General features: G+C 44.9%; 2 protein-coding genes across 2 annotated transcripts in view; one reads left to right on the top strand and one right to left on the bottom strand.

The window, feature by feature from the left end:
• rims2b (regulating synaptic membrane exocytosis 2b) overlaps window positions 1-22,495 on the bottom strand; it is a 242,987-nt gene that overhangs the window by 79,941 nt on the left and 140,551 nt on the right. The window contains exon 28 of the mRNA XM_060942429.1: window positions 12,787-12,809. Within this exon, the coding sequence (XP_060798412.1) occupies window positions 12,787-12,809 (23 nt within the window). The remainder of the gene's footprint in view (window positions 1-12,786; window positions 12,810-22,495) is intronic.
• The window catches only part of LOC132900376 (NACHT, LRR and PYD domains-containing protein 12-like), a 296,795-nt gene that overhangs the window by 201,713 nt on the left and 72,587 nt on the right, over window positions 1-22,495 (top strand). The window lies entirely within an intron of this gene.

The raw sequence follows: 22,495 nt of genomic DNA, 5'->3' as shown, positions 1-22,495 counted from the left end.
GGGAGGCGTCCCGCACGTGACGTCACGAAAATCAGTGTTTGCCGGGAAATCCAAATGCCGAGTTTTTTCAGAGGCGGACCAATTCGCCTCAAATGGCTTGATTTCAACTGAATTTTTCTGGTATTGCGCAAGGTAAAAAAATTGCACAGAATGCAGAATGTGACAGATATTTGACCAAAATTTAATATAAAATAGGAGAATTACATTGATCTTGCTCCTGAATTTACCCGTGATATGCACTTTAAAGTTCGCTGCATTTCTGGCTTCATTTGCTTTGCAAAATGTAGCACATTAACAATTTTTTTTATTCCAAAACAAAATTAAAACCAAAGCATGTCTCCTAAGAGGCGTGTTATTCAGGGCAGTTCAAGTGTAGCTGATTAAAAAAGCAGAATTTCGATCCGTTACAATCCAAAGTCAGCAGGACACTTACGGAATGAATGGGTTCGATTTGTACGGACAAAGGGAGGCGACTTTAAGCCAATAGGACGGCTTGGTGTCTGCTCCATACGTTTTTAAAAAGATAAATTTGTGAGGCAGATTCACACAGAAGGATTTGAGCGACGTCTGGTACACGGAGCAGTTCCTACGATCTGGAAACAGAAGTTAGAAGCATCGGGGGCGTCATGGCTCAGGTGGCTAAGGCGCCATACCATAAATCCGGGGACCTAGGTTCGATTCCGACCCGAGGTCATTTCCCGATCCCTCCCCGTCTCTCTCTCCCACTCATTTCCTGTCCTGTCTCTACACTGTCCTATCCAATAAAGGTGGAAAAAAGCCTCCAAAAAATCTTTAAAAAAAAAAGAAGTTAGAAGCGCTGTCCCAAAGAGCTCACCACCGCACAGGAAGTGTCAAGCTCGTGTTTCGCAGGTTGCTTGAATTGATTAGTTGTCCTCCGTCAGATCAATAACATTCTAAGGTAGTTTCTATGTGGCCAAATATAATACTTAGATAGACGACAGATAATGACTGATCTAAAAGCAAACCAAAACGTTTATTCACTCTGAGTCACTTCTTCTTTGTCTTTGTTGTTGTAAAGTTGTGTCGAAAGCTTTACAAAAAAAGGCAGTGGTGTGTATGACATCACACATGCAGCGCTGCTGACCAATAAATCGCTGCACTCTAATGGCGGACAAGCTTTTAGTGATTTTTGGAACAGAATTCAGATGTAAAAAAATTCTTTTTCAAACCAATGTTTTTATTTATCGGTGAAATTTACAATCTATCTGAGCATATCACACACAGAAAACCTGGGATTTTATGATGTCATTTTCGTAAGACTTGCACTTTAAAGGAGAACTGAAGGCAAATTTTTTATTATCAAAATTCTGTTTCTCATTTTATTAAATATCGGAATGCATTTTTGATCGCTATTTTGTCGCTGCTATACCAAGTTCTGAGTGTTTGAAATATGCTCTGTAATATACTGTATCACTCCATATGTCAAAGCAACGGCCGTAATCGAGATTCGTTGAGACCTGTGTGAGACATCGTAGGACGGAAGTAAAACGTACAGCGGAAATCAAAGTGACTGACATCTGCCACCATTCCCTGTGTCCAAAATCACTCACTTGTTCACTACTCCCTACTCCCTACATAGGGAATTACTATATAGAGGACTATACAGTGAGCTCATTGTTAAAATGAAAAAACTCTTTCGAACACTAGTCCGTCATGCTGGTATTTACGCCATTACTGTCGCACGACAGTAAAACGTGCCAGATGAGTCGGCTGGTGGGTTTCAAAATAATAAATACACCACGGGCGATTGCTCTAAGACAACGAGGGAGGCTCAGCCTCCTCTAAAAATGATGAACATCGTGTAGGATTAATTGCGCTAGGCTTATGTTATAGCCGACCTTATAACATTGCTATTTCAGATCCAGAATCATAGAAATATATGTGCTCAACCCAACTACAGTGCGAAATCATTCCGTTATAACTTTCCCCAGTTCGCCTAATGTGTGCGTGAGTTTTTCCCCCCAATGTTGCCAGATACTGCTGATGTTTTCCAGCCCAAAATATGTTCAAAACCCGCCAAAATGCACTTAAAACCGCCCAATTAGGCGGTAAACCGCCCAATCTGGCAACACTGTTTCCCCCTCGTGACAGCGCGATGCAGCCCAGCCTCAGTGCACTTCAAAGGCATTTGGGAGCTCTGCGCTTTCAATCTCAAAATGCAAGACGGTTATTGGACAAATACTGCGAAAATGCCCGCCTATGGACTCCCAGCCTCACATGGGAGGGACATGGCAGTTTCCACGAGGAGACTGGTGATTGGTGAAAGCGGCTGGATATTTTCTTTGATTGACAGCTCGTTTTAACTATAGACAGGCAGCGGTGAATTTCAGTTCAGTCCCATGCGGATTCGCAAGTGCTGTGGTGTATTGTAAGAGATCAGCTTACATTTTGATTTCATTCATTACATACGGTTTCTACCAGCTTTTTTAGTTTGTATATATTTTCATTGTAAATAAAGTGTAAATATAGTGTTGTCAAGTTTGCTATCTTAGTTCCAGAAATTTCGTTTATTTGAGTGACTGAACTTGAACTTGAGGGGGCTAGTCAGCTAGCAAGAAAGCTGCGCACGGATGCCAAGCATTGCTGATTTAATTTTGGCGAAGCCATTTGCCAGTCTTCCTTTCGAGGAAAAAATTAAAATTAAAGAGCAGGGTAGACCAACGCCTCAAATTGACTTGGTGAAAAGGGTAGGGAATAATACTCGTTCCTTTCAGCTCTCCTGGTACGAAAAAGTGAATTGGCTAACAGCAAGTGACCCACATCAACAACAGTAAATAGGCTACTTTAGTAATATGTCATGGATGGACCAAAAATATAGAATCTATTTAAAATGTTTATGCTGAGTATATTATATTGGAATATATATTTTTCTGGATATGAATTAAACACAGCTACAATTTGGAAAACATTTTTAAACAAAAACACAGCCGAGAACATTTCACACTACAGACCTGGATTAAAAGTGAAGGGTTATCAAAATTGTCAATAAAACATTTCTCAGTCAAAATAAGTAAAATATAGGGAAAGTGTCATTGAATGAAATGTGTGGCACCCAGCTCTATGTTTGGCTCCCCAAGGTCAGTGCTTGTGCCTATTCCAGAACACTCTGCTGTTACTGCTGAGGTTCCTGACAAAGAGCTGCTTTCAATAATGATCAATTTTTAAACAACATGACACAATTTTAAAATATAAAATGTTAAAATATACCCCCCCAACACCACCATCATGTATATTGGACAGTAGGCTAATGGGCCAAAAGAACCTGTTATTTCACAGTTTGTGACGCTGCCAACAATCAGCCAGATCAGAGGCAAGAGTATGGGCAAAATTGATGTGTTTTTTCTTTTTTCTTTTAAAATCTGGAAATATCGTAACCGACCAGCCTCCCCTGTTTGAAAGACTACCAGCCGCCACGGAAATACACGCATGTGATTTTGTGATAAATCCATATTATACTGAGCGTATTTCCCACATTAATCAATACAAAGTACCTGCAGCTTTCAGTTCTTTTAAATCAAGGCTGAATACTTTCTTCTTCGCCGCTGCCTTTTATTAAATCACATTTCAGACTTTTAATTTGATTTCTTTCAGCGTGACCGCAATGCATGATGGGATATATCGCTTTGGTTAGTGACCATTGTTGTACACTACTTTTCGTGATGCATTGTGGGATACTTTGAGTGCACTATATACAGTAGGGTGTAAATAATCCTCACTAAGGTTTCGGACAGCACTACAAAATGGCGTCCTCACTATACAGCAGAGGTGGAAAGTAACGAATTGCATTACTTGCGTTACTGTACTTGAGTAGCTTTTTTGTGTACTTATACTTTTTCAAGTAATTTTTAAAGAGTGTACTTTTACTTTTACTTAAGTATGTTTTCTTTTAAGTAGTGTACTTCGGTACATTTTACATCACAACCGTTACTGAGTAAAAAAAAACAAAAAAAATAAAAAAAAAAAAAACAAAGGCTAAAACAGAGAAGGGGAAATGCGTTCTGGAAATGAATCACGGGAAGGACAGTTGTCGCGCGCGCGAGTCTCACACAGACGATGGCAGACATGCACCGGCACTTTAAGGGGGGCTTAAGCCCCTGGGCCACAGCCAATCAGGGGCCTTGTAATATTAATAAAATAATAAACTGTCGGAATCCCCTCCTAGAACTGCCACCTTATTGTGGTGGAGGGGTTTGTGTGCTTGAATGATCCTAGGAGCTATGTTGTCGGGGGCATTATGCCCCTGTTAGGGTTTCCCAAGGCAGACAGGTCCTAGGTGACAGGCCAGACCAAGAGCAGTTCACCAAAAAACCCCTATGGAGAAAAAATCCAGGACCGTGACGTCGCCCGGTAGGACGCAGCCGGGGCCCCACCCTGGAGCCAGGCCCGGGGTTGGGGCTCGTATGCGAGCGCTTGGTGGCCGGGCCTTTGCCCATGGGGCCCGGCCGGGCTCAGCCCGAAGAGGTGATGTGGGCCCGACCTCCTGTGGGTTCACCACCCACAGAGGTAGCAGTAGGGGTTTGGTGCAGTGTGGATTGGGTGGCAGTCGAAGGCAGGGGCCTCGACGACCTGATCCCCGGACACAGCGGCTGGCTGTTGGGACATGGAATGTCACTTCGCTGGGGGGGAAGGAGCCTAAGCTTGTGCGGGAGGTTGAGAGGTACCGGCTAGAGATAGTCGGGCTCACCTCCACGCACAGCTTGGGCTCTGGAACCCAGCTCCTCGAGAGGGGCTGGACTTTCCACTTCTCTGGAGTCGCCCGTGGTGAGCGGCGGCGGGCTGGTGTGGGCTTCCTTATAGCTCCCCAGCTCAGCCGCCATGTGTTGGAGTTTACCCCAGTGAACGAGAGGGTCGCCTCTCTGCGCCTTCGGATTGGGGAGAGGGCTCTTGCTGTTGTTTGTGCCTACGGGCCAAATAGCAGTATAGAGTATCCGGCCTTCTTGGAGTCCCTGGGAGAGGTACTGAGGGGTGCTCAGACTGGGGACTCCATTGTGCTACTGGGGGACTTCAATGCTCACGTGGGCGATGACAGTGACACCTGGAGGGGCGTGGTTGGGAGGAACGGCCTCCCCCATCTGAACCCGAGTGGTGTTTTGTTATTGGACTTCTGTGCTAGTCACAGTTTGTCCATAACGAACACCATGTTCGAGCATAGGGGTGTCCATAAGTGCACGTGGCACCAGGACACCTTAGGTCAGAGGTCGATGATCGACTTTGTAGTCGTGTCATCTGATCTCCGACCCTATGTCTTGGACACTCGGGTGAAGAGAGGGGCTGAGTTGTCAACTGATCACCACCTGGTGGTGAGTTGGATCCGCTGGCGGAGGAGGAACCTGGACAGACCTGGCAGGTCCAAACGTATGGTGAGGGTCTGCTGGGAACGTCTGGCCGAGCACTCTGTTGGGGAGGTCTTTAACTCCCACCTCCGGGAGAGCTTATCCCAGCTTCCGAGGGAGGTGGGGGACATTGAGTCTGAGTGGACCATGTTCTCTACCTCCATTGTGGACGCAGCTGTTCGGAGCTGTGGCCGCAAGGTCTCCGGTGCCTGTCGTGGCGGCAATCCCCGAACCCGGTGGTGGACACCGGAAGTAAGGGATGCCGTCAAGCTGAAGAAAGAGTCCTATCGGGCCATGTTGACCTCCGGGACTCCTGAGGCAGCCGACGGGTATCGGCAGGCCAGGCGTGCTGCAGCTCGGGCAGTTGCAGAGGCAAAAACTCGGAACTGGGAGGAGTTCGGGGAGGCCATGGAGAAGGACTATCGGCCTCGAAGAAATTCTGGCAAACCGTCCGGCGCCTCAGGAGGGGGAAGCAGTACTCTGCCAACACTGTTTACAGTGCGGGTGGGGAGCTGTTGACCTCGACTGGGGACATTGTCGGGCGGTGGAAGGAATACTTTGAGGATCTCCTCAATCCCACCGTCATGTCTTCCACTGAGGAGACTGAGGCTGATGACTCAGAGGTGGACTCGTCCATTAACCAAGCCGAAGTCACTGAGGTGGTTTGCAAGCTCCTCGGTGGCAAGGCACCGGGGGTGGATGAGATCCGCCCTGAGTATCTCAAGTCTCTGGATGTTGTGGGGCTGTCTTGGTTGACACGCCTCTGCAACATCGCGTGGCGGTCGGGGACAGTGCCTCTGGAGTGGCAGACTGGGGTGGTGGTCCCTCTTTTTAAGAAAGGGGACCGGAGAGTGTGCTCCAATTATAGGGGAATCACACTTCTCAGCCTCCCAGGGAAAGTTTACTCCAGGGTACTGGAGAGGAGAATTCGACCAATAGTCGAACCTCGGATCCAGGAGAAACAATGCGGTTTTCGTCCTGGTCGCGGAACACTGGACCAGCTCTATACCCTTCATAGGGTGCTCGAGGGTTCATGGGAGTTTGCCCAACCAGTCCACATGTGCTTTGTGGATCTGGAGAAGGCATTCGACCGTGTCCCCCGTGGTATTCTGTGGGGGGTGCTTTGGGAGTATGGGGTTCGGGGCTCTTTGCTAAGGGCTGTCCGGTCCCTGTACGAACGGAGCAGGAGTCTGGTTCGCATTGCCGGCAGTAAATCAGACCTGTTCCCGGTGCATGTTGGACTCCGTCAGGGCTGCCCTTTGTCACCGGTTCTGTTCATAATTTTTATGGACAGAATTTCTAGGCGCAGCCAGGGGCCGGAAGGAATCCTGTTTGGGAACCACAGGATTTCATCTCTGCTTTTTGCGGATGATGTTGTCCTGTTGGCTTCTTCAAACCAGGACCTTCAGCATGCACTGGGGCGGTTTGCAGTCGAGTGTGAAGCAGCTGGGATGAGAATCAGCACCTCCAAGTCCGAGGCCATGGTTCTCGACCGAAAAAGGGTAGCTTGCCCTCTCCAGGTTGGTGGAGAAGTCCTGCCTCAAGTGGAGGAGTTTAAGTATCTCGGGATCTTGTTCACGAGTGAGGGAAGGATGGAGCGTGAGATCGACAGGCGGATCGGTGCAGCCTCCGCAGTGATGCGGTCGCTTTACCGGTCCGTCGTGGTGAAGAAGGAGCTGAGCCAAAAGGCGAAGCTCTCAATTTACCGGTCGATCTACGTTCCAACTCTCACCTATGGTCATGAGCTTTGGGTAATGACAGAAAGAACAAGATCGCGGATACAAGCGGCTGAAATGAGTTTCCTTCGCAGGGTGGCTGGGCGCTCCCTTAGAGATAGGGTGAGAAGCACAGTCACTCGGGAGGAGCTCGGAGTAGAGCCGCTGCTCCTCCACATCGAGAGGAACCAGCTGAGGTGGCTCGGGCATCTTTTTCGGATGCCTCCTGGACGCCTCCCTGGGGAGGTGTTCCAGGCATGTCCCCCCGGGAGGAGGCCCCGGGGAAGACCCAGGACACGCTGGAGGGACTATGTCTCTTGGCTGGCCTGGGAACGCCTCGGTGTTCTTCCCGAGGAGCTGGCCGAGGTGTCTGGGGAAAGGGAAGTTTGGGCTTCCATGCTTAGACTGCTGCCTCCGCGACCCGGTCCTGGATAAGCGGAAGAAGACGAGACGAGACTGTCGGAATCGTGGGCCTACATTAATGTACGGTTAGAAATAAGGTTAGAAATAAATGAGCGCACAGTAGCCTGCTGTAAGAGACATGGTGGATGTGGTTCGCGAAACGAACACCCACAACTGTACCAGAATAAAATGTAACAAAATGTAACATCTCGCACGAAAGCGCGCCAAAGACTGCAGACTGCAGAGACACAAATTTAGAGGCTTTGAAAGATGAAGCGTTCACATGTTAGCGGGGCGCATAAAAGGAAAAAAAAAGAGAGAGATGCAGGTAATGATAGAATCGTTGCCTAAAGTCACAGACTTTTTTAAGGTAAGGCTCACCAATCTGTTCAGAATATCAGCTACTTATCAGTGATCAGCCTACCAGCAGCTAGGCTATGTGCAGCTAGGCTAGATATGCTATGATCTGTCCAACAGTAAAATAAATCAGTTGTGATTTGAATACGTGTCGTGTGATTTGAGTTATAATCCTGTTAGTATAATAGCATATTTCGATGGGGATAATAAAATGTCTAAAACGGCATCTACTGAAGAAATTGCTGAAAAGATTGTAGCCTATAATGTTCACAGTTCGGGCACCAGACAGAGTAAGCATACTGAGGGGAATAGCAATACAAAGCTAGCGCAGATCCACATTTCTCACTAGCTGTGTTGGGTGTGTTGTTAACCCGTGTGGATTTAAGTGAAATACTTGAGAAGTTCTGTGGTCAAGACAACGTTTTAAGGTAAGGACGCTTGATTATTAATGTTTGCCCGCCGTGGCTTGTTGTTGACGAAAGGCCCACATGATTTTGCCTTATGCAGCTACTGCTAGCGTCATGCTTTGAACTAGGTTAAGCTCATTTGTGCTAAAGGATGGGTTTATTGAAGGACTTTGATGTAGCTAGTTTCTTTTTAAAAAATCGTATGCTCAAAACAGTATGCCCGTGTTCATCATGTTTAACTTTTTTCTTGATGGAGTGCGTGAAATATTGTTGCAAGTGGTATTTCGATGCAGTCATGTCAAAAAGGCAGTTGAATGCACGGTCTTATTCAAGGAGAAGGAAGACTTGCATGATGCTTGAACATAGATCGGTAAAATAGACCCTAGTAGGACTTGGTTTCGTGTATTTCGGTCTGTAGAGTTATGAGTTTGGCCGCTGTCCATGGTGTTTACGTTTCATGTGGCCGCCGAGCCAAGTACCTTCATCATCATCATCATGTTCCCCTGTCAAAAGTTAAACTCTCTAGGGGTGCTTCTGCTGTAGCAGTTGCAGCAGTTGCTCAAAGTTTGATTTGTCCATCATCATATGTCTTATCTGTTGGGTGTCTATGCCCAGCAGATTTTCCCATTTCGTCCATTTGTAACCATTTTTGTCAAACAGGAGCTGCTTTTGCACTTGGTTATTGCCCATCCGGCAAACGTGAGCAATATATTTTAGTTGTTGTACGTAGCAGGATAGTTTTATATCCTGGGTTCCTGTCAGTTTCCGGAGGTCAGCATTGGACATCTTGTAGCTCCAGTCTATATCTTCATTTGTAGTGTTCTTTTGGTCGGGGCATTCTTTCGTTTATATCCACCTTTAATCATTTTCCTTAGGAAGCCGTGCCACACTACCTCAATTTTGTGAATTTCACTGGATGATAGTTGCCATGCCTGTGTGCTATACAGGAGACAAGATCGAACGCATGCCACTAGGAACTTTATACGGGTTTTTAGTAGTATTCGGTGGTCGGTTAGAACGTGTTTCAGTTCATTCCATTTCATGAATGCAGCACTTATGCAGGAAGTGTGAGGATTCATCACAGTTGCTGACATTATAACCAAGATATTTAAAGGTGCGGACGTTTTTAATATTAGTGCCGCCAAGGGAAATGATACTTGGTTTACATTTGATATCCTCATTGATGTTAAAAGCCATTGTTTCTGTTTTGACATATGATATTTGTAAACCAAAGCGGGTGTAGGTCTTATCATACAACTGAAGAATATTCTGAAGCTCCTCGATGGATCCAGCGAGTATGGCCTGATCATCTGCGTATAGAATCTCTGTTATGCAACCCTCTCCTGATGCTCGTGCTTTCGTACGCATTTCTCTTGTGGATACCTCATTTGGAATGCAATATCTGAACTTGAAGCCTGTATCTGGGTACAGTTTTGATATCTCATGCTGTGCAATCCTGACAACAAAGTCCATATAGACATTAAAAACTGATGGCGATTCTAGGGCACCTTGTCTTGCAGTGAATGTTTGTTTTCATGCCGCCGAGCTATTTTTATGTATTTTATTTTTTAAAAGGACTTGTCTGTAGGTGTGTGTGTTTTATGTTTATGACACATAGGTCTACATTAGCGCACTTGTGTGGTTATCTCTGGCCATGCCCCTGCGTGAAAGTTACGCAGTATCACTGCCCTGTCCGTGGTAATAATCAGAACCGGCTCTGTAATGATAATGCGCACGTTCTTCTCTCCCTCTGTGGTCGGATGTGTTGAGCGATGTGAGTGTGGGCCTTGCGCAGCTACGCTGAGCCAAACGTAACCTATCGTAAGCTTCTAGGCTAATTACGCGCTTACACTGTAAATGCTTGACACGTATTGCAAATAAAATAAGAGTGTTTTCCTGGCCAACGGTAAGGGTAAGGTTGACAGGTAGCCTATGAGGGGCCTAGCCCCTGGGCCACGGGTGTTGATAAAGCGCCCCTGCGGACATGGAGGAGACCGAGGAACCTGTGGTGGACGACCCTGCAGAAAACGCAATTTCTTCCAGTAATGAAGTGCACCCCTGGCCCTACATACGTGATCACTTCAACTTCGTAGAGAAAAGGGGTGACAGTTTCATTATGCAATGCAGATTATGTGTGCCCAAGAAGACAACCATTGTGGCATGCAAAAATTCGACGTCTAATCTGCGCAAGCATGTTGAGGTAAGTATTGTCATTGGCATCATAATCACGGGCGCAGATAGAGGGTGGGACGGGTGGGATTCGTCCCACCCAGATTTAAATTCACCTCGTTCGGTCCCCCCCACTTATAGGGAGGAAAAAACGTCTATGCTGTCTTTCTTTGCATAAGGCAAACCTCACGGAAAAATCAAAAGACTAATTACCATTCGGTTTATTGAGGTGCACAGCAGTGTATACATAGTTGCAACAACTCACATAAAACAAAACAAAGACTGATATTCGGTTGGTTGAGCTGCGCAGACTGCACAGGTTGCAAGCTCGAGCTTGGTTGCTATGGTTACCCACAACAAGTTTGACAGGCATATCGGGGTTGAGGTTGGTTTGCTGGCAGCTTTGTCCCCCCCAGTTTTTTGTCCCCCCCCAGTTTTTTGTCCCCCCCCAGTTCAAAAAACGTATCTGCGCCCCTGATCATAATGTTTCCTTTCCATAGTAAAACCGACAATAGGCTGGTTATATTCCAAAAATAGTGGATGGCATTGCTAATGTTGAAGTAGCAACCTGTTGGTACTGTAACATAACGGTAACTAGTCTGTTATTCGGTTGGCTAATCATGCAAGCAAGTTAGCTCGCCAACCTGACGTGATCAGTCCTCCTACCATTCTACATCCAACAGGCCAGAAAGGAATACTAAGCAAAACAAATAATGTTTGAATTGAATTGTTCAATAACACACAGTGCACACAGGCAAGCTACGAGATTTCGGTGCAACATTTCACTTTCATATTTCGTGTACAATGCTTTGTGTGTGGTCAGGGCGATGTAAACGACATGACTGTGTGTATTGACCTTTCTTGTTTGTCTCAGTTTTAATGCAGCATTATCCTAAGCATTCAATTTGATACACTTCCTTTAAATAAAACATCTGGGTTGAGATGTACATATGTCCTTGTTTCCTCTTCTTTTTCATTTTTGCACAACACAATGGAGGCAGAAAAAACATTGTTAAAAGTAACGTTTTACTTTTACTCAAAGTACATTTTAAATGATCTACTTTTTACTTTTACTTGAGTAGATTTTTTGTCTGGTAACTTTACTTGTACTTAAGTAAAATTTCATCAGAGTAACAGTACTTGTACTTGAGTATAATATTTTAGTACTCTTTCCACCTCTGCTATACAGTGCCCTATATAGTGAGTAGGGAGCGATTTTGGACATGGGGGTCATCAAAAGCCGTGCACGCCCTCTTTCGAATGCTGAGCCGTAATCAAGCTGGAAGTTTTATTTGTTTTGATAGCAATCAGGAAAGTTTGAAAAAAGTAGGCAGTAATCGTCATTTAAACTCGTTTTTGTGCAATATTTCGTTTGAAAACAGTTTTCAAAATGGCGGCACTGACACCTGGCTGACACTTCACGTTTCGAAGTCTCGCACAAGTCTCGTGAAGATCGCGCGGATAAGCGACGCCTGCCGTGGACCAAACAAACTAAATTCAACACGGCTAAAACCGAATAGGCCGATAAGTATAATATTTAATTGCAATTAGTTGCCAATACGAGTCACGATATGTTATTAAAACCGAAAACGTCATTGAATAACATGTTAATTAAGAAATTAAGCAAGTTTAAAAATGACTTCAGTTCTGCTTTAAATGTCCACTATGTAGGATTCAGTTAATTGTAACTAACTGAATGCCCCTCCCACCCCTCCCGTTCCATTTTTTCAAAATGGGAGCCCTCAAACACTGACTGAAAACACTGATTCCTCTTCTGTCTTCCTTCTAGATTCGCACTGCCACTTATAAAAACGTTAAACGCAGGTGGCGCTCTCTAAAGGTTTTTCCGTTCCGGGGTACTGTAGCAGCGCAACACGACGGCTCCATGGACGTGAACCTGCACCCTCTGTAGATATAAAGGTCTCATTCTAAGCTTAAAAAAAAATTTTGATTCGTAGTTAAAGGAAATTATTATATGCTAATGAAAACATCCTTATGAATACTGTATTCCATTCCTGCTAATAAACCTCCCTCAATGTGACCCAGTGCACCTTTAAATTTACAGCTTTACCTCAAAGCGCTGACGCTGGAGACTCCTTCCACAAGCATGTTAAATAAACAGATTTCTCCTTACAGAAAACCCCATCATATCAACAATTACAAATCCCTGTGTATGAGCTTCTACTCAGGAACCCACACCATCATACGTACACTGCATGTCATCACAATATCATCATACAGTATGTATACTTTTTAATCACTTTTGACAGTACTTCCTGTTTGGAAACATCATTCGAAATCCAGGTTACCTTCTATTTTTTTTGCACACTGTATATGAAATAAGAAAGAATACATGATTAGTGAGAAAGGTACGGTACATACCCTGGATGGATCCTTTAGAGAACCTGGGGGGAGGGGGACATAAAAAAATGATGAATATCACAAGGAAAGAAAAACATTTGTGACTTTTTACATTATGAATAAAACTAGCTGGTTGGATAGAGTCTAGAACCATGTACTCTCTGGAGCTGTAGGTTCTCCTACTCATATTAAAGGTTAAAACCCCTTGGAAACACAGGGATTGAGCTGATACACTGTGGATGAGTAGCACCGGTACTGCCAGAGTTGCACCAAAAGCACTAAGGTCTCAGGTTACAGCTCGTGCTCTACAACACGCTTATTACTAATAAGAACACAATTAACACAAGCGAACTGGTCCAATCCCCTCATGAGTCTTCTTTGTGATACACTTCAGTATCAGGTTCTGTATCAACGACTCTTAGAAACACACACTGCAAGATCATATATTGCCATGATCTAATGGTTAGAGAAGCAGCTTTGGGACCAAAAGGTCACCAGTTCAATTCCCTGGACCAGCAGGAATGGCTGAAGTATAACCTTCAAACCACTCGATGTGGAGCGCTTTAGATGACCTGCGGAAATCAGCAGAAGTCACACAATTCCAGTGAAATGAAGCTTTGTGACATTATACTGTTACTTTACTGACAATATTTACAAAAATTAAGTAATAAAATATAAGGCTGATGATAAAATGAATATTTGTGCCATGTACTGCACACTACTGATCTCAGATCAGTTCTAATATGTGGACTGATTTAAAAGGGTTTTTTATCCCGATTTCTAGGACTTTGGCAGATTTACTACAGAAAGTTTACTATAAACTCACGGACAAGAGAGAGAGAGAAGCTGAGGAAAGAAAGAAAGAGATGGGATGGCTGAGGAAGGGGGTTTGAGAGAGAGAGAGAGAGGAAGCTTGAGGGGAGAGAGAGAGAGAGAGAGAGGTTGAGGGGAGAGAGAAAGAGAGAGAGGAGGGGGAGAGAGAAAGAGAGAGAGGAGGGGGAGAGAGGGAGGTTGAGGGGAGAGAGAAAGGAGGGGGAGAGAGGTTGAGGGGAAAGAGAGAGAGAGAGGAGGTGGAGAGAGAGAGGTTGAGGGGAAAGAGAGTGAGGGAAGTTGGGAGAGAGAGAGGTTGAGGGGAGAGAGAGTGAGGGAGGTTGGGAGAGAGAGAGGTTGAGGGGAGAGAGAGAGAGAGAGAGAGAGGAGGTGGAGAGAGGTTGAGGGGAGAAAGAGAGAGAGGAGGGGGAGAGAGAGAGAGAGAGGAGGGGGAGAGAGAGAGAGAGAGAGGAGGGGGAGAGAGGGAGGTTGAGGGGAGAGAGAGAGAGGAGGGGGAGAGAGAGGGAGGTTGAGGGGAGAGAGAGAGAGAGAGAGAGGAGGGGGAGAGAGAGGATGAGGGGAGAGAGAGGTTGGGGGGGAGAGAGAGAGGGAGAGGGAGAGAGGGAGGTTGAGGAGAGAGAGAGAGAAAGTGAGGGGGAGGCTGAGGAGGGGGGTTGAGGGGAGACAGAGAGAGAGAGAGAGGGAGAGAGGGAGGTTGAGGAGAGAGAGAGAGAGGTTGAGGGGAGAGAGAGAGAGAGGTTGAGGGGGAGAGAGAGGATGAGGGGAGAGAGAGAGAGAGAGAGAGAGAGAGAGAGAGAGAGAAAGGAAAAGTGAGGGGGGGGGGGTTGAGGAGAGAGAGAGAGAACTAATGCACACCAGAACACATTCATATAAGTCATGTTTCCTTCCAGATGAAACACCAACAGGAAACTGTTTATCAGCTGCAGTTCGGTTAGAAACTCTGACGCGATCGACACTGACAGAGCTCAGAGTCACTGAGGGGCTGGAACCGACGCCCACTCGTCTGTATTTACCTGCATCTCCGTTCTCTGTGACGGAGTCGACTGAGCCGGCGCGGGGACGAGGGTGTGGATCAAATGCAAAATGGAGGGAAATGATCACATGTTTAAAAGATTGTAAAACACACCGCACACACTCCACCACAAACAACAAGTCACGCATGCGTGCTAACCGCACTTAGACATGTGCCGACATTTCACTGTGAGGATAATCAGCTCGACTTTTATTAACATTTATTTTACCTCAGTAGCTTTTTAGATCTAACTTCAGTGGCGTCTAATTAAAATACATCGTATATGGCCGTCTCCAACACGCCGTGGAGGCCCCGTTCGTTAGCCTGCAGTTTCTCACTCGTGTCTCCGAGTTACTCTGCAGCAGCACTGAGCAGAAATGAAGAGATTCCTGATTGCTCCTGGTGTGATGTGCTTTTGGAGAGCATGTCATGAGTTAGCTAACATTAACGTGTGTGTGTGTGTGTGTGTGTGTGTGTGTGTGTGTGTGTGTGTGTGTGTGAATAATTAGCGAATAAGAGCTCATTCTCATCAGAGTCCTGATATCTCAAATTATATCACTCAGTAAATCATGGTGTACTTTTAAACTATTACTGGCACATGTCTAACTGTGTTAGGAAGGAACAGAAATGCAAAAGAAAACCATCACACACACACACACACACACACACACACACACACACACACCTACAACCTAAACACACTGGCACTACATACTAACAAATCTATTAACTAATAAACACACTGTTCGTGTTCACTAATGCAGCTCTCGACAGCAGAAAGGGTTTGTGTTTCTGTATAGTCTACTACACTCTGTGTGTGTGTGTGTGTGTGTGTGTGTGTGTGTGTGTGTGTGTGTGTGTGTGTGTGTGCGATCTTTCTTTGTCAGTAGCATTATAAATTGTCTTCTGTACAGTTTGATGATTAATAATTAAAGACACTAAAATGCTCATGTTGCTAACAATGAGTAATCGTGTATTAGCATGCCGCTACTTGTGTAACGCTAATTGGTGGCTACTGACTTCCAGTTTGTTGATGGAATCAGGGCTTTATTAATAAATAATTCTGTCACCGCTATACATCAGTCTTGGGGGGGGGGGGGGTGGGGGGGTGGAGATGGAGATCAAGAATGAAAGAAAAGACAGCAAGAGAGAATGAATGAAAGACAACAAAACAAGGAGAGGAAAAAGTGCACAGAGAAAACAACTAGGAAATAAAGTGAGAGTGAGACGGAGAAAAGGACAGAAAAATAAAAGATAAAGAAGGCAGAGAGAGTGAGAGAGTAGAAGAGAAGGGATGGAGAGACAGAAAGATAGAGTGAAAAAAGGAAAGAGAGTTATAGAGAAAAGACAGAGACAGAAAAGAGTCCAGAGAATAGAATGAGAGAAAAAGAAAAAAAAGAGACTGTGATGAAAAAAAGTAACAGACACATGAGAAACGGAATAACAAAGAAAGAATGAAAGAGAGCAAGAAAGTGAGGGACTGAAAGACAGAAAAAAGAACAACGGAAGAAATAAAAAGAGAAAAATAAAGATGCATGGGAGGGGACAGAGCGAGGGGGGAGGAGTTAATAAGGGTGAGAAAGAAAAAAAAAGACACTGGAAAAGAAAAATTCAGAGAGAAACTGAAAATGAGAAATGGAATGAAAAAGGGAAAAAAAAGCTGGAAAGAGCGAGAGAATGAAAGACAGACAGAAGACAAGAGGAGATAAAAAAATATGTAAATCAATCACAGTCAGGTCTATTTTCAGTGATGGATATGTAAATCAGATATATGCATATGTTAATTAGGCTGACCCCTGGCCCTTTATGATGTCGTCATGTTCCACAGAGCTGATAGAGCCTCTGTATTGTGTGTGACCTTTAAAGACCTTTCTAGAACCCGGAGAGACTAAAGCTACAGAGCATCACTGCAGAGAGGAGAGCAAAACACACAGCACTACACCTACACACGCTAAAGCTAACTAATAATGACCCGCCTGGGTCAAAGGTCACGCTACAGGGACCATAATACACCATCACTTCATACCAGCGACTTTCTTCTGCTGGTCCTCCCACGTCACCTCTGATGTCACGGCACAGAAATATGGAAGAAAAAAAGACTTTAGTGCTAATGCTATGTTTTAGGGGACTAATAGACTCGTGGAGAGGACTAATCACCACTGTGAGGATGTTGAGGAGTCAGAGCAGAGAAAAAAAATGACGAGGGACACAGTAACACCATTTCAATCAACAAATATAATCTCTAGACTGTTTTTAACCCCACTCCTAAAGCTAAATAAAATTTAACCAGCTCATTCGGCTCGGAGCCACAGGTTGCACATCACTATCCAACCGCACTCGGTCAGGTTTTTGAAGGGGCTGTACAGAGAGTTTCAACTTTTCGTTTTCGGATGCCACCGAGTCCGTAGTTGAACAAGGTGGTGATCATCTGACTGATGGTGTAAACATCACCTCCTCAAGCCAAGGCAGGCTCATTGAGCAATAATGAAATAATAAATGGGCGGGATCATAAACAAGACCGTCAATGACCGCGTAGCTCACTCTGGTCCCATGTAGTTAATTTACAGTTGTTAGTGGAGGCCCTGTGCCTCGAAAACGAATCCAAAATGGCAAGGAATTCACCAAGAAGAAGCAATTTTTGTTGAACTGTTCATTAAGGATTAATTAGTCCATAACTTCATTCTTGGATTCTCACGTTGTTGACGATGCATGAGTATCCAGTGACATAGTTAACGATGATGAGTTCTTTTATGTGCCAAGAGGCCGATATGTGATTGGCAACTGTGATTACAAGCTTCACAAATACGATATGGAGAGTTCTCTGCAGCAGAGTTAGCCTTTCTCTTAGCCCTCTTGACGCTTAAAAGTTTGGTTCTGTTCTCCTCAAATGTCTGAATACCCTTCAGGCACACATCACGCCACATCACGTCACACGCACCTCAGCACTGCTTTCCCAGCTATCCGGGCTAATATCACATGCCTTGAAGTTCTGCTTGAGAGTGTCTTTGTATCGTAATCTGGGTCTGCCAACTAACTTCTCTCTTTCCTTTGCTAAGTTGGCCAAAGGAAGCAGCTTTAGGTATCCTGGAATCTTCCATTCTGGTGAGAAACATGTCCCACCCAACGAAGCTGTGCTTTGATGATTTGACTTTCTACACTTGGGACCGGCGGCACGGTGGTGTAGTGGTTAGCGCTGTCTCCTCACAGCAAGACGGTCCAGGTTCGAGCCCCGTGGCCGGCGAGGGCCTTTCTGTGTGGAGTTTGCATGTTCTCCCCGTGTCCGCGTGGGTTTCCTCCGGGTGCTCCGGTTTCCCCCACAGTCCAAAGACATGCAGGTTAAGTTAACTGGTGACTCTAAATTGAGCGTAGGTGTGAATGTGAGTGTGAATGGTTGTCTGTGTCTATGTGTCAGCCCTGTGATGACCTGGCGACTTGTCCAGGGTGTACCCCGCCTTTCGCCCGTAGTCAGCTGGGATAGGCTCCAGCTTGCCTGCGACCCTGTAGAACAGGATAAAGCGGCTACAGATAATGAGATGAGACACTTGGGACCTGACAGTGCTTTAGGACCTCCACATTAGAGACCTTGTTTTGCCACTTGATGCCACATATGGATCTTGGACAGCGTTGTTGAAACTGCTCCAGTAGCTTAGCATGACGACGGTAGGTTGTCCAAGTTTCACAGCTATACAGAAGGGTAGTAAGAACCATGGCTTTACACACGTTCATTTTCATACTCAGTCTGACACTATGCTCATCCCACAGTCTATACCTGAGCATTCCGAATGCACTGCTAGCATTAGTTATGCGCTGTGTAATCTCGTTATCTATGGTTGTCGAATTTGACAAGATACTGCCCAGATAGCAGAATTTCTCAGTAGACTTAAGTGGTGCATTGTTGATGGTAATAACCGGGTTTATGTAACTTCTGTTGGCTGGTTGGTACATGACGTCCGTCTTTGTAATGCTGATCATCAAACCAAACCTCTCTGATGCATGAGCAAACCTAGTTGCTATTAGCTGGATGTCCTCAAGAGTGTGGGCGACTAAACCACACTCGTCCACAGAGAGCAAGTCATCAGCATTGATCGCGTCTTCTTAAAGCATATACGCAGATCCATGGCCTCACTTTAGTTTATAAATGCCTTGAGATCTCAAGAATGGCACAGAAATAGTTTTAAGCATTAACAATAAATCTAATATAGTAATTTTTACGATTAAAGTGATTTATATAGGTAGCGGTCTGAGTGAATGACCTTGATGTCCATAACGTCACAGCAGGAAGTCTATCGGTCTCAACGCCATTTCTGCTAGACTAAAACACAGAGCTGACTGCAACTCCGATCCTCCATTTTGAGCTAATTTATCGCCGTGCCACGTAGATGTGTTGTTGGCCGGTGCAGCAACACGACAGAAGGTGGATTTACGTTGCATTCATGGCCCAAGAATATTCAAACTGCAGAGATTTGGACGCGTTTTGTGACAAGTTCACAGGCACATTGGGCGCCTACGAAGTGGTCTCTCCTCTGCTCTGCACATTTTACTGAAGACTCGTACGAGACCCCTGATCTGTTGAGGAGCATTGGCTATAAGCCCGTATTGAAAAAGGGTGCAGTACCAACAATTAAAGAAAAAGAAAACAAGAAAAGGAAAGTATTTATTTTATTTCAATTTTTTTTTTAAAGTGAGTTCAGTTGCACCAGTCCTCCCGGAGTGAGCCGAGGGTTGTTGCTAAAACCCGGGACAGAATTGGACGGGACATATCGCTCGGGCAGTGACCTCCCCGCACTTGTTGCTAAAACCGGTGACATCCCGTTCCGTCCTGGGTTTTAGTAATTGCCTGAGCCGAGCAGTAATGACGGAATACACAGTATGGAGAGAATGAGTGGAGCAGCTGTCTTATTTCTAAACTGGATATTGCTGCCATCTCGCCCTTACGTGGAAGAAGCGAATAAACGGAGAACTGAACAAACAACTGAAAGTCAGATTGTTTCAAAACAATCGGCCACAAGATCGGCCTTCAAGAAGCGAGAACACAGACGGGTAAGCTCCGACTCTCATTTGGATAAAAAAAACAACAACAAAAACAACATGTTGTTTACCTGCATTTAGATTAATACATGTAACTTGTATTGCGTGTTTAAGTTAGCGGTATAAGATTATTTAATTTGCTTCAGAATGTGATTGTCTCAGTTCATCTGATTATTTAATGAGCCTTTTACATTTTATCAGTGAAAATGCATGCATGTACAGTATGTTGCAGAAGTTATAACACCCATCCTGTTTTAATGAGAGTCAACCCCCAATCAATGAAGTCAAATCAGTCTTAGTTGAGCAAGTGGGTAACGGTATTTCTTACTTTCACCATAAATTTATTTATATGACTTTGGTCTATAGCTGTAAAAGGCCTCGGCCTTAAAACCGGTTCCTGCTGTGACGTCACGCACTCAGGGCTGGCTGGCTCAGCGGGGCAGCGCCAATCACAACTTTGCGGTCGATTTTAACTCTCAAAAATATTTTTTTAATTCCCATTTATGCAGCATACAAGAGTCAAGGATGGAGATACTATCCACTCAGAAATTTATTTAAAAATAAAGGTTCTGTGTATCTCCTTTAAATAGTGTAAGATGATACTTGGGTTTATTACAACCCCGATTCCAAAAAAGTTGGGACAGGGGCAATAAGAGGCTGGAAAAGTTAAAGGTACAAAAAAGGAACAGCTGGAGGACCAAATTGCAACTCATTAGGTCAATTGGCAATAGGTCATTAACATGACTGGGTATAAAAAGAGCATCTTGGAGTGGCAGCGGCTCTCAGAAGTAAAGATGGGAAGAGGATCACCAATCCCCCTAATTCTGCGCCGACAAATAGTGGAGCAATATCAGAAAGGAGTTCGACAGTGTAAAATTGCAAAGAGTTTGAACATATCATCATCTACAGTGCATAATATCATCAAAAGATTCAGAGAATCTGGAAGAATCTCTGTGCGTAAGGGTCAAGGCCGGAAAACCATACTGGGTGCCCGTGATCTTCGGGCCCTTAGACGGCACTGCATCACATACAGGCATGCTTCTGTATTGGAAATCACAAAATGGGCTCAGGAATATTTCCAGAGAACATTATCTGTGAGCACAATTCACCGTGCCATCCACCGTTGCCAGCTAAAACTCTATAGTTCAAAGAAGAAGCCGTATCTAAACACGATCCAGAAGCGCAGACGTCTTCTCTGGGCCAAGGCTCATTTAAAATGGACTGTGGCAAAGTGGAAAACTGTTCTGTGGTCAGACGAATCAAAATTTGAAGTTCTTTATGGAAATCAGGGACGCCGTGTCATTCGGACTAAAGAGGAGAAGGACGACCCAAGTTGTTATCAGCACTCAGTTCAGAAGCCTGCATCTCTGATGGTATGGGGTTGCATTAGTGTGTGTGGCATGGGCAGCTTACACATCTGGAAAGACACCATCAATGCTGAAAGGTATATCCAGGTTCTAGAGCAACATATGCTCCCATCCAGACGACATCTCTTTCAGGGAAGACCTTGCATTTTCCAACATGACAATGCCAAACCACATACTGCATCAATTACAGCATCATGGCTGTGTAGAAGAAGGGTCCGGGTACTGAACTGGCCAGCCTGCAGTCCAGATCTTTCACCCATAGAAAACATTTGGCGCATCATAAAACGGAAGATACGACAAAAAAGACCTAAGACAGTTGAGCAACTAAAATCCTACATTAGACAAGAATGGGTTAACATTCCTATCCCTAAACTTGAGCAACTTGTCTCCTCAGTCCCCAGACGTTTACAGACTGTTGTAAAGAGAAAAGGGGATGTCTCACAGTGGGAAACATGGCCTTGTCCCAACTTTTTTGAGATGTGTTGTTGTCATGAAATTTAAAATCACCTAATTTTTCTCTTTAAATGATACATTTTCTCAGTTTAAACATTTGATATGTCATCTATGTTCTATTCTGAATAAAATATGGAATTTTGAAACTTCCACATCATTGCATTCCGTTTTTATTTACAATTTGTACTTTGTCCCAACTTTTTTGGAATCGGGGTTTTATTTTGCACATTTATTGCACTGATTTATTTCATTTCATCATTAAGGGTGCAGCTAAAAAAAAGCACTGAAGCTGTAAATGGAATGTGTTCAGCATGCGTGCTTCCTAATGACGCTGTTATTATTTACGTCTACACTACTAAAGGAAGGCTGTCTGTCTGTCTGTCTGTTCACCTGCGCAAACTGACACAGCTGGATGCACAGACTCCATACTTTCCACATGGACTGGTGACACCCCAAAGGGGCCCAAGACAACATTTTAAATTTTCCAAATTATAGTGTTAATCCAACACATTATTCAATTCCTGTAGGCTACATGCTCATGCTAACACACTGCGCGCAGCCTCAGCGGGGAATCCCCTCCCCCACTCGCCTGAGAGTTTTGATTTTACGGGACCTCGCAATCAGCGCTTCTCGCCAGAGACTTCCACTAGGGCCAAGTCTACGTCACTGAGGAGACGCGGGGAGCGATTCACGTCATTTTGACAGAACACAGTGACCAACACGGCCCCTGTGAACAGCACCGTTCAGAGGAAATCAGGTTCACAGGCAATAACTATTAGTTTTTATTCTTACTGTGATCGTTTACAGTTCTCTATATGGATATGAGCAACATGCTAGTCTCTAACACACACACACACACACAATGTACACTTGCCTTTCCGCCCGTTGACAGGTGGGGGAGCCACAGGCTTTTCATCAGGTTCTTAACATGATGTGAGACACACACACACACACACACACACACACACACACACACACACATACGTGTTACAGGAAGAAATGAGGCATCACAATGACACACCAGAGCAACCTCACACAC

This window comes from Neoarius graeffei, chromosome 16 (genome assembly GCF_027579695.1).
Source record: "Neoarius graeffei isolate fNeoGra1 chromosome 16, fNeoGra1.pri, whole genome shotgun sequence".
Taxonomy (NCBI): Eukaryota; Metazoa; Chordata; class Actinopteri; order Siluriformes; family Ariidae; genus Neoarius; species Neoarius graeffei.
This window is presented reverse-complemented; position numbering and strand designations above follow the sequence as displayed.